Raw genomic sequence first — 12,758 nt, forward strand, 5'->3', positions numbered from 1 at the left:
TGTGCTTGGCTCTGGCAGAATGAGCTTACACGCAGTGCATATAGCGTACATGTTTGCAGCCTTGCTCCTAGTGACAGACATGCTGCTGAGGAGGAAGCTCTGCAGCCAGAATACACTCCTGTAGAATGCCTGAGAGTGTAATAAAAGTCCACAACCAGAGGTTGTGGCTTACCAGCCCGTGCTCTCTGTGTGCCCTCCGGATTCCACCGCTCCCCTGTGAAGCGTCAGCCTTCCTAACAGAATGCAGCTGCAGCATCCAGCGCCTTCCAGTGTAAGAACGCTGAGAAAATGGCGCTGGGAGAAGGAGGGGGGGGCGTGTATAAGCCCAAGAGCGGGAAAAACGGAGGGCAGAGAGATACAGGGAGATATACAGGGGAGGGAACATCTCCCCAGAGAGGAGTGCCCTCCCCTCTGCTGGTCGGGCGGTGGGCGGCGCTGTATGCAAAACATGCAGAGAAGCCAAAACCGAAACTAGGCCCAAACTGAAGCCGGGGCATAGATTTTAAAATGCGGTCGACGAGCAGGCACCTTCGGCGCGGTTCTCAGGGGAAATCCCCAGAACCGGCCGGAATTTACAGTAACGCTAAAGCACATACTGTCCCCCTAATAAAAGTACCCGGGACCCCTGAAAAACGTCTCAATACTTAGCTTTTGAGACGCAGGGCCATGTCCCTGGAGAGGGGGGTAAATGCTCCTTCCAGCAGGAACCAGACAGGGCTGCGGATGGAGACCGGTCTTCTGCAAGCAGAGAGGACCGTGGAGGCTCCCACTTAACCCAGAGCCTCTTAGAGGATGTGAAGGAGCGCGGCATGTGAAGGCTCCAGCCTTATAAGTCAACCTTAACAGCACCGCCGACAGAGTGGGGTGTGAAGGGACATGCCGGGAGTCCAGACTGGACCCGCTTTTCTTCCAAATCTTTAAAATTAAAATAAAAATGAAAAAAATATCAGAAAATGAAAGTGTGTGTGATCCTCCTGGAACACAAAGCATTGAACTGGGTAGATTGTCATCCAGGGGGTGTATATAGCCCGGAGGGAGGAGCTACACGTTTGAGTGTAGTACTTTGTGTGTCCTCCGGAGGCAGAAGCTATACACCCATGGTTTGGGTCTCCCATAAGGAACGATAAAGAAATCAACCTTAACAGCACCGCCGACACAGTGGGGTGAGAAGGGACATGCCGGGAGTCCAGACTGGACCCGCTTTGCTTCCAAATCTTTGAAATCCAAAAATTCAAAAATCAGAGAATGCATGTGTGTGTGTGACCTCCTGAACACAAAGCATTGAAACTGGCTAGGACTGGCTACCAGGGGGTGAATATGCTAGGAGGGAGGAGCTACACGTTTGAGTGTAGTACTTTGTGTGTCCTCCGGAGGCAGAAGCTATACACCCATGGTCTGGGTCTCCCATAAGGAACGATGAAGAAATTCTCTTTTTCTTCATCGTTCCTTATGGGAGACCCAGACCATGGGACGTCTCAAAGCAGTCCATGGGTGGGAAATAAACAGAAACTGAGAAGTAGGCAAAACCTAACTTCACAAATGGGCGACAGCCGCCCGAAGGATGGGTCTGCCCAAGCTCGCATCTGCCGAAGCATGAGCATGCACTTGGTAGTGCTTCGAAAAGGTGTGCAGACTAGACCAAGTGGCAGCCTGACAGACCTGCTGAGCCGTAGCCTGGTGCCTGAAAGCCCAAGAGGCACCGACAGCTCTGGTCGCGTGCGCCTTAATCCCCGGCGGGGGAGGCACCTGAGAACATTGGTAGGCATCGGATATGGCCGATCTAATCCAACGAGCTAGGGTCGGTTTAGAAGCCGAGAGACCCTTGCGCTGACCTGTGGTCAGCACAAAAAGAGAGGTGCACCGCCTAAGAACAGCGGTGCGTGACACATAGATCCGGAGCGTCCGCACCAAATCTAAAGCATGCAACGCTTTCTCAAAGCGATGCACAGGGGCCGAACAAAGGGAAGACAATGAAATGTCCTGGATAAGGTGGAAAGGAGACACCACCTTAGGGAGAAAGCCCTGAGTCGGACGGAGAACCACCTTGTCTTGGTGAAAAAACCAAAAAGGGTGACTCCGAAGAGAGCCCAGTCAAATCAGAGACTCTCCTGAGAGAAGTTATGGCCACCAGAAAGACCACTTTCTGTGAAAGACGAAACAACGAAACCTCCCTAAGAGGCTCAAAGGGGGGTTTCTGTAAGGCCGTGAGGACCAGATTAAGGTCCCAGGGATCCAGAGGCCGCCGGTAAGGCGGAATGATGTGAGATGCGCCCTGCATGAAGGTGCGCACCTGGGCCAGTCGGGCGATACGCCGCTGGAACAACACTGACAGAGCCGAGACCTGTCCCTTGAGGGAATTGAGGGACAGTCCTAGCTGCAGACTGGACTGTAGAAAGGACAGGATGGTCGGCAAGGAAAAACGGCCAAGGAGCATGGCCGGAAGAGCGACACCAGGACAGGAAAATTCTCCAAGTCCTGTGGTAAATCCTGGCCGAGGAAGACTTCCGAGCCTGAGTCATAGTGGAGATGACCTCGGAAGGAATGCCTGAAGCCGTAAGGATTCAGGGCTCAAGAGCCACGCCGTCAATCTGAGAGCCGCAGAATTCTGGCAGAAAACGGACCCTGTGAGAAGGTATGGGCGGTCCGGGAGATGCCACGGCACCTCTACGGACAGACGGAGCAGGTCTGGGAACCAAGCTCACCTAGGCCAGTCTGGGGCGATGAGTACGACCCGACGGCCCTCCATTCTGATCTTGCGCAGGACTCTGGGCAAGAGAGCTAGAGGGGGAAACACGTAGGCCAGACGGAACTGGGACCAATCCTGAACCAGCACGTCCGCCGCCAAGGCCTGAGGATCGTGGGAGCGAGCCACGTAAACCGGGACCTTGTTGTCGTGCCGGGATGCCATTAGATCCACTTCCGGAGTGCCCCACTTGCGACAGATTGACCGGAACACTGCCGGATGCAGGGCCCACTCGCCGCTGTCCACGGTTTGACGGCTAGATAATCTGCCTCCCAGTTTTCTACGCCTGGGATGTGGACTGCGGATATGGTGGACTTGGAGTCCTCCGTCCACTGAAGGATACGTTGAACTTCCAACATTGCTAGGCGGCTGCAAGTCCCGCCCTGGTGATTGATGTAGGCAACTGCTGTCGCGTTGTCTGACTGGACTCGAATGTGCTTGCCCGCCGACAGGTGGAGAAAAGCTACGAGAGCTAGAAGCACAGCTCTGATTTCCAGCACATTGATCGAGAGGGCTGATTCGGACGGAGTCCAAGTGCCCTGTGCTCGGTGGTGGAGAAACACTGCTCCCCAGCCGGATAGACTGGCATCCGTGGTGAGAATCACCCAGGACGGGGCCAGAAAAGAGCGTCCCTGGGACAGAGAGAGGGGCCGAAGCCACCACTAAAGAGAGCTCCTGGCCTGTGGCGACAGAGCCACCAGCCTGTGCAAGGAAGAGGTCCGCTTGTCCCAACAGCGGAGAATGTCCAGCTGCAGGGGACGCAGATGGAACTGGCAAAGGGAACCGCTTCCATTGACGCCACCATCTGACCCAGCACCTGCATGAGGTGCCTGATGGAATGACGGCGGAGCCTCAGCAGAGAGCGAACCGCCAGATGAAGGGACTGCTGTTTGATTAAGGGCAGCTTCACAAGTGCCAGCAGAGTCTTGAATTGCATCCCTAGGTACGTAAGTTCCTGGGTCGAGGTCAGAGTGGACTTGCAAGCGTGGCGAGAGTGAACGAGACACTCTGCTGACAGTCTGCACTGGATGAAGCCTTACTAGAAGGTCGTCCAGGTAAGGAATCACTGCCGACCCCTGGAGGTGCAGAACCGCAGCCACTGCTGCCATGACCTTGGTGAATACACGAGGGGCCGTGGCTAACCCAAAGGGGAGAGCCACGAATTGGAAATGTTCCTCTCCGATTACAAAACGTAGCCAACGCTGGTGTGAAACTGCGATTGGCACATGCGGATAGACATCTCTGATGTCGATGGATGCTAAGAAATCTCCTTTCGCAGAGATTCCATGCAAAAATGCCGCACCTGAACATGCTTGTTGAGAAGCTTGAGATCCAGGTCGGAAGGCACCGTCCTTTTCGGGGACTAGGAAGAGATTTGAGTAGAAATCTCAGAACCATTCCCAGTCGGGAACTGGTACAATTACTCCACTGGCCTGCAAGAATGCCACGGCCTGTGAGAAGGCGGCGGCCTTGGAGCAGGGGGGAGTTGACAGAAAAAAATCTGTTTGGCGGGCTGGATAGAATTCTATTCTGTAGCCGTGGGAGATGGTAACCCACACCCACTGATCGAAGACGTGTTGAAACCACACGTCGCCCAAGTGGGCGAGCCTGCCACCGACCAAGGACGTTGCTGGCGCGCCAGATAATCAAGAGGAGGCTGCCTTGGTGGCAGCAGCTCCTGCGGACTTCTGAGGACGCGGCTTCATCCGCCAGTTGGTTTATGGACCTTGGCTGAGTTAGTGGACGAGGCCGAGGGCTTAGAGGACGACCAGTTAGAGGAACGAAAGGAACGAAACCTCGACTGGTTCCTGCCCTGGACAGGTTTCCTGGGTTTGTGGCATGGAAGTACTCTTCCTGCCAAAAGCTTCCTTAATAATTTCATCCAGTTGATCACCGAATAGACTGGTCCCAGCAAAAGGGAGCCCAGCAAGGAACTTCTTAAGAAGCATCTGCCTTCCACTCTCGAAGCCACAGGAGCCTGCGGATAGCGAGGGAAGTAGCCGAGGCCACCGCAGTGCGGTGACAGTCTCCAGCCTGGCAGACATGGCATAGGATGAAAAGACTGGAGCCTGGAAGTTAAGGAAACCATTTCGGGCATAAAGTCCCTGGTGAGGGAATGCATCTCCTCTAGAGAAGCAGAGATGGCTTTGAGAGCCCGCACTGCTGCAAAAGATGGGGAGAACGAGGCCCCTGCCGCCTCATATATAGATTTGGCCAGAAGGTCAACCTGGCGGACAGTGGGATCCTTAGAGAGGTGCCGTCAGCCACTGATACAACTGTCCTGGCTGAAAGTTTAGATACCGGAGGGTCCACCCTTGGTGAATGAGCCCACTCCTTGACCACCTCTGGTGGAAGGGAGAAACAGTCATCAGAACCACGCTTTGGGAAGCGTCTGTCAGGACAGGCTCTGGGCTTGGTCACAGTGGCCTGAAAAACTGGAGTGGTTAAGGAACACACTCCTTGTTCTCTTAAGGTATACTGATGCCCTTCTGCCAGAGGGGGATGCTCCCCTGATACAGGCAGATTGAGGTCCAGTACAAATATAATGGACGCAATCAAATCATTAGCATCTGCGTCACCTTCGGACAGATCAATACATGAAGTAGCGTCCGAGCCCCTAGTAAAGGCATCCTCCTCGTCCTGCGAGTCCGCTCGTAAATCAGAGCTGCGGGACGAGGAAGGAAAGGGGACCCTGCGTCTCCATTTTAGGAGGACTGGGACTGAGACCAGATGAACAATCCTCTGTGAGCTTTGCTGAGCGAGCCGTAGCAGCAGAAGCGCCCTGAGAAGGGGGCTGATGCATGCTTAGCAGTGTCCGGGACAGCTGTCCCCTGGAGAGAGGGATTCTACCCAAACCGGGGGTTCAGCCACCGGAGCCGGAGCAGCTGGAAGGACCACTGATGAGCTTCCAGGCTGAGGGACCACTATGTTAGAGCAAGCATCACAATGTGGTTATGTGCTCGGTACAGGCAGTACGAGTCTACATGCAGTGTATAATAAGAACAGCCTTGCAGCCTTGCTCTGATGTGAGACATGCTGCAGAAGTGGGAGCTCTGTCCAGAATGACCCCCAGCAGAGTATATAAACAGAGTATATAAGCAGCTGCACAACCGGAGGTTGTGGCTTGCCAGACCGTTTAACATAGAGACATCTCTGTGCCCTCCAGATCCCCCCAGCCCAGGCCCCCATTTGTCACAATGTGGTTATGCAGACATTGAGAACGCTGATAAAATGGCGCCGGAGCGAGGAGAGGGGGCGGGGCCTACTCTGAGAGCGAGATCCGGAGGGCAAATGAGGCATACAGGGGAGGGAATCTTTCCTCAGTGAGGAGTGTCCGTTCCCTGTGCTGAACAGCCGCTGGGCGGAGCCGCACTGTGCCTCTGCATGACTGACATGCAGAGGCAGTGAAACCGAAAGTAGGCCGCAACTGAAGCCGGGGCCTAGATTTAAACATGCGGCCAGCGTGCAGGCACCATCGGCGCGGTTCTCCAGTGAAAACTGGAGAACCGGCCGGAAATGTTAACACAGTCATATAACACACTCTCCCCAATATATAAAGTACAAGGGACCCCTGGAAAGACCACTTTCTGTGGTAATAACATCTCAGTACTTAGCTTGTGAGACGCAGGTGCCAGGTCCCTGGGGGACGAGCGCTCCGTCCGGCAGGATCCTGAAAGGGCTGCGGATGGAGACCGGTCTCCTGCAAAGCAGTGAGAACCGTGATGGCTCCCACTTCAAGCCAGAGCCTCAGGGGATGGTGAAGGAGCGCGGCATGTGAAGGCTCCAGCCTTGTAAAATCAACCTTAACAGCACCGCCGACACAGTGGGGTGAGAAGGGACATGCCGGGAGTCCAGATTGGACCCGCTTTTCTTCCAAATCTTTGAAATCAAAAATCAAAATTCAGAGGATGCATGAGTGTGTGTGACCTCCTGAACACAAAGCATTGAACTGGGTGGATTTGTCATCTGGGGGGTGTATATGCTCGGAGGGAGGAGCTACACTTTTAGTGTAGTACTTTGTGTTTCCTCCGGAGGCAGAAGCTATACACCCATGGTCTGGGTCTCCCATAAGGAACGATGAAGAAATATATAAAATATATATGAGGTATTAGTTAGTAAATTGGCCAATGTATATAAGCCTGCAATCCTCATCACGGATCCTCATACTTGCAGGTCTCTACACTGATAAATATCAAAAATAGCAACAAAAAGAGGAGATAAAAACTCCCCCAAAAAATTAATATACTCACAGCAGAAAAGAGGGCAACCAGTCCAGTTAGCCCAGGCCAGCACATCTATGCACAAACAGGATGCAGACAAGCCTCTCAACATAATGGACACTTCACAGGTGCAAGGTAAATTGCACACTAGTGGCGCGCATAGGGCACTGTTCCTTCTGATAATAAGCTAAAACAGATTATCTCCGTGCCAGTCGGTGGGTGTATACTGCTGGGGGATCAGCTAATTTTTGCAGTGTCAGCTGCCTAGTGGCAGCAGCATAACACCCATGGTCTCCAGTGTTCCCCAATGAAGCAATAGAGAAACAGATGAGAACAGGACATGCGCCAAGCCTAACACTCTGGACAAATGGATTGGTTTCCAAAATGGATGTCAATTAAACTCTATGGGTCTGTGTGCTGTGGATGTGTCAATGTAGCATAAAAACCTTTACAGTACAGAATTACATAGGTGTATTATGGACCATGGACTGTTTTACATCAGTCTGTACCTGCTGTGCAATGGGCAGTATACATTGACTTAAATGATGGCCTTAACAGACTTATAGGTATGGCCTCCTTCTGCTACGCATAATGGCCTTCATGTCTAGCGAGAAGCCAAGAGTCCAGGTGATCTTCCCACCTACCTTTAACCTCTTCAGCAGCCACTGCAGTAATCCTTGTTGAGCTGCCTCAGAACATATCTCCGGGCGAAACTCTGTCATGTTTTCAATGATTGCTAAGGGGAGAAGAAGGACATTACTTGTGCTGTTTTAAGATCAATAATGTTTCCACCATCTAATTTCCTCTTCTCTCAATGAAGCAGTAATGGAGACAAAACTATACACACTGCGAATAACTCCACTGTACAGCTAACACAGGCTCAGTCTCCATTGTCATTTTTTTCCCACTTTGATAGCGTACAAGATGAAAACGACTATTACCTCCCCGTCTCAAATGTCTAGTGTCCTAGAAGCTAAATCACGATATCTCCTCAGTCAGCAAACCTATAACCACATTGCCTAGGAATGGTCATGTAAGCAATTCCCAGTATATAGTCATAAAATGTGTCCAAGATCGGATCACACTGCAGGGGGGATGGGGGTGACCGAGGGGGCACATTCCCCTCTGTCTAACCACTTAGATACAGCGTGGTATCCACAGAGTACAGAGAGGACAGTAAACAGGAGCTTTATTCTCCTTCTCATTTGTGGGAAGGATTTGGAAGTGGAATTTAACTTTAAAGTCAGTTCATGCAAAGTCTCCATCTAATTGGGGACGGGGATATATCTAGCTTAATCAAAGGATATTACAGACATATGTGCTATCTGAGATATTCATATATATTAGAGAAGTTAATAACTTCAAGAGTAATCATCACTCTTTCCATAAATCAATAATATATGTGTAAATAACCTTTGTAATATATATCTCATTAGAGAAATCCGCTTCTTTCTCCTCCTGGACTCATCATTCATTCTGAAAATTCTCAACTCACAGGTAAAATATGTCTTCAGTGAATGCAGATTTTCTCATTACTGAGATAGGAGGTCACAGTTGGTGCACACAAAGTTCTATGGAAAATTATAAATCCTTATTCACATGCTGCAGTATCAATAAAATTTCATGCATATGCTACTTAATTTTTACTTGTAGATTTTAACCATTATAGAGAACCTGTCACCAGATTTGACGACTATAAGCTATGACAACGGAGCTCTTATATACAGCATTCTAGAATACTATACATAAGAGCCCAGACCACTGTGTAAAACGTAAAAAACACTTTTAGAATACTCACCTTAAGAGGCAGCCCGGTCCAATGGGTGTCACTGCACTCCGGTCTGGCGCCTTCTCCCTGCAGTGATCGCTGTCCTCCTTCCGCTGAGGCCTGGTTGCAGGAAACGTCCTTCGTCATCCACACAAGACGGCATTGAGGACCTGTGCAGACGCACTTTGATCTGTCCTGCTGAGGGCAGTTCAAAGTATTGCAGTGCGCATGTGCGGACGGTCTTTAACCTTTCCTCGCGCCTGCGCATTACAGTACTTTGATCTGCCATCAGCAGGTCAGATCAAATCACGCCTGTGCAGGACCGCAATGTCGGCTTGTGTGGATGACGTAGATGTATCAGCCACACTGGGCTGAGAAGTAGGATGGAGATCGCAGCAGAGAGGAGGTACCAGACCGGAGAGAGGAAGCGCTGGACCGGAGAGCAGAGACATCCATTGGGCTAGACAGCCTCCTAGGTGAGTATTATAAAGTTTATTTTTTACGTTCTACACAGCAGCCTGGGCACTTATATACAGCATTCTAGAATACAGTATATAAGAGCTCAGTGGTGGTGGCCGCAGCTTATAGTCGCCAAATCTGGTGACCGGTTCCCTTTAAAGCGTTTTTCAAATCTGCAACATGTCGATCTTTTAGCTTTAGTTTTTGATGCGTTTTTCACCCATTGAAATGAAAGGGGAAAAAACCTTAAAACTTATAGAAATATGCGTCAAAAATGCATATATTTTACGCAGCGTTTTTCCTGCCAAGACTCTACTAGCACAACTATCAGCAGAGTGTCTGTCTGCCTCTAGATCTTCCCTCTAGAAAATGGTGAAAGCACCAACTGTCCTCTCCTATCTCCATAATGGGAAAGTCTGTCTTTACTGATTACAGAATTCACTCCTAATTTAGGTGTCAAATATCAGTCCACGAGGAGAAAGAAGCAGATTTCTCTGATAAGATATATTAAAATGTTGCTTATACTCATGTGTACTATTGATTTAAGAAATAAAAAGACAGTTACTCTTTAAAGGATTTTTAGGCTATGTTCACACTAGAAAAATGATTTTTCTTAAGAAATTTAAGAAATTTCTTAAGAGTGCACCTGTGTTAAAAAACGCACCAAAAACGCACCTGCGTTTTTGCCGCGTTTTCGGTGCGTTTTTGGTGCGTTTTCGGTCCGTTTTTGGTGCGTTTTTACCGCTGGTTGCTCCCTGCGTTATTGTGCCAATTATCTATGGCAAAAAACGCAGTTAGCTGCAGAAAAGAAGTGACATGCTCATTCTTTTTCTTAAGAAAATCTACTGAAAGAATTTTCTTAAGAAAAAAACGCAGTGTGTGCACAGCTAATTTTTTTTGCCATAGGTTTTGCTGGGGAATGTCTGCAGAAAGGTTACAAGAATTTCTCAAGAAATTTCTGCAGCAAAAACGGACCCAAAACGGACCCAAAACGCAGGTAAAAAACGCAGTGTGTGAACATAGCCTTATAGTCTCTGCAAATTAAGAATATTCTTGTGAAGTTACACAGTTTTTCAATATATTCTTGTGACATTCATGGTGACTGTTTAGGTCATATGCCATTGGTATACAGCTCAATACAAGCCATAGCTTTGATAAGTATTGAAGGAAGCCGAGCACCCACACAGATTTTTATCTGAAGTCATACCAAGAGTATTGTGCACGCCATCTGCTTCCTCCTTCACAGTTTCATCAAGACGCTCCAGATTCTGCACCAGGAGGGCGATCACTTGTCCTTCCACCTGAGGATTAGCCAAGCCAACTCCACTTTTATACAAGCAGTACTGCATTCCTACTAATACAGTAAACTGTTCCTACTGGATTACTCACCAGTGCGTCTATAAGGACCTGGGCTCCCTCCTCGCTCTCATGTAATATATCTATATCCGTCAGTTCCTGCAGCAGGTCAACCACAGCAATACACACATGTGGCACGCTAAGGAAAAAATGTTCTGCAGTGAGGTCATGATGTCAGACATTAGGCATAAAGGGAAATGCCAATATCCGCAATTGTTCATTATACTTTATAGATTTCTCATAGTGCCCAATATATAATGGGAGCCATTATTACTAGTGATGGGCGAGCACTAAAATGTTCAAATACTCGTTTCAAGCTAAATCAGAAGCTCCGACGAGCGCAACGCAAGTAACAAGCATTATGGAAAGTCAACGTAAAAGATAAAAACTTGTGTATATTATATATATTTTTATTTTTTTTTCTTCTTAATAAAATTTACGGCTCTACGCTTCAGCCCCTACTTCCCCTGTCAATGTTGGGTTAACAGCATGGCAACCAATGAATGAGCTTGGCTGCTCCACATCGGCCGAGGCACAGAGCGCAGTTGTCTGCAGCATTGCCAACGTCACGCCAGCGCTGTCGACAACAGTCATTGACTGCAGCGGCTAATACTCAATGCTGGACCTGGGGAAGGCAAGTATAGCGCTACTATAATGGCACTTATAGGAAAAAATGAAAGAGTGGATAACCCCTTTATTTAAATAACCCAAATTTTTATTCCACCGCCATATTACTTAATGTTAACCACAGAACAAATTGACTCACATCAGTTTCCATCTTGACAACCATGATGCATGCCTAAGTCAATTCCATAGGAAGTAATCAGCTCATTCTATGTTTTTTAGAGGTGATCATGATGATGAACAATCATTTTCACTCAGATATGGGAAGAAAAAAAAGAAGATTTGTGCCAGAGCCAACATCCTCTATATTCCAGATCCAAAGTAATTGCATGCACAGCTTATTGAAAAAGTCACTATATGTGAAAGGATATCGGTGTTTTCATGCCCCAGTAATCCAAGCAAAGACTGCACGGCATTAAGCTCCACCAGCAGGTGATACAGATCTGGTATAGTGGCGATCACGTGCATCTCTTGTATGATGTCGTTCAGGTCCAGCTCAGACTCCATGAACCTGACCGTGTAAGGAGAAAGAGCCTGGTTACACGGAGTACAAGTCAGCAGATCCACAAGGCTGAGATATAACACAAGGTAAAGGTTTACTCACTTTTCGGGATTGTCTGGGAATTTAATACGCAGCTCCTGGTTCTTATATGATCTCTTCTCAAAAGTCAGAATCATCCTCTTCACTGCACTTTCATCGAGGGGCTCCACCTAACAAGGAAAAAAATTAGCACCCTTTAAATAAATCTCCCCTATAAAAACACAAAATGTCCTAGTCTAGAGAAGTAAAACAAAATAACTTTTTAAAAATATATAAAAAGAAAAAAGAGAATTTTGTTTACTTACCGTAAATTCTTTTTCTTATAGTTCCGTATTGGGAGACCCAGACCATGGGTGTTTAGCTTCTGCCTCCGGAGGACACACAAAGTACTACACTTAAAAGTGTAGCTCCTCCCTCTGAGCTTATATACCCCCTGATGAGCAGACTCAGCCAGTTTAGTGCAAAAGCTGAAGGAGAATAGGACAAGTAAAACAGAGCAAGAACCGGAACAACCGGAGACTCTGTCCATGACAACAGCCGGTGATAACACACGGAACAAGGAAATTGCCAACAGGCAACAGGGAGGGTGCTGGGTCTCCCAATACGGAACTATAAGAAAAAGAATTTACGGTAAGTAAACAAAATTCTCTTTTTCTTTATCGTTCCTTTGGGAGACCCAGACCATGGGACGTCTCAAAGCTGTCCCTGGGTGGGAAATAAACAGAAAAAACTAAGAAGTAGGCAAAACCTAACTTCACAAATGGGCGACAGCCGCCTGAAGGATGCGTCTGCCCAAGCTCGCATCTGCCGAAGCATGAGCATGCACTTGGTAGTGCTTTGAAAAAGTATGCAGGCTAGTCCAAGTGACAGCCTGACAGACTTGTTGAGCCGTAGCCTGGTGCCTGAAAGCCCAAGAGGCACCGACAGCTCTGGTCGAGTGTGCCTTGATCCCCGGCGGGGGAGGCACCTGAGAACACTGGTAGGCGTCCGAAATGGTCGACCTAATCCAACGGGCTAAGGTCGGCTTAGAAGCAGAGAGGCCCTTGC

The 12,758-nt window shown here is 48.8% G+C and overlaps 1 protein-coding gene across 1 annotated transcript in view; it reads right to left on the minus strand.

The window, feature by feature from the left end:
• The window catches only part of CTNNBL1 (catenin beta like 1), an 83,968-nt gene that overhangs the window by 38,858 nt on the left and 32,352 nt on the right, over positions 1-12,758 (minus strand). Inside the window, exons 3-7 of the mRNA XM_075347544.1 lie at positions 11,775-11,881; positions 11,540-11,681; positions 10,580-10,675; positions 10,398-10,491; positions 7,608-7,699 (exon numbers count right to left, since the gene is read on the minus strand). Of these exons, the coding sequence (XP_075203659.1) occupies positions 7,608-7,699; positions 10,398-10,491; positions 10,580-10,675; positions 11,540-11,681; positions 11,775-11,881 (531 nt within the window). The remainder of the gene's footprint in view (positions 1-7,607; positions 7,700-10,397; positions 10,492-10,579; positions 10,676-11,539; positions 11,682-11,774; positions 11,882-12,758) is intronic.

Source organism: Anomaloglossus baeobatrachus, chromosome 5 (genome assembly GCF_048569485.1).
Source record: "Anomaloglossus baeobatrachus isolate aAnoBae1 chromosome 5, aAnoBae1.hap1, whole genome shotgun sequence".
Taxonomy (NCBI): domain Eukaryota; kingdom Metazoa; phylum Chordata; class Amphibia; order Anura; family Aromobatidae; genus Anomaloglossus; species Anomaloglossus baeobatrachus.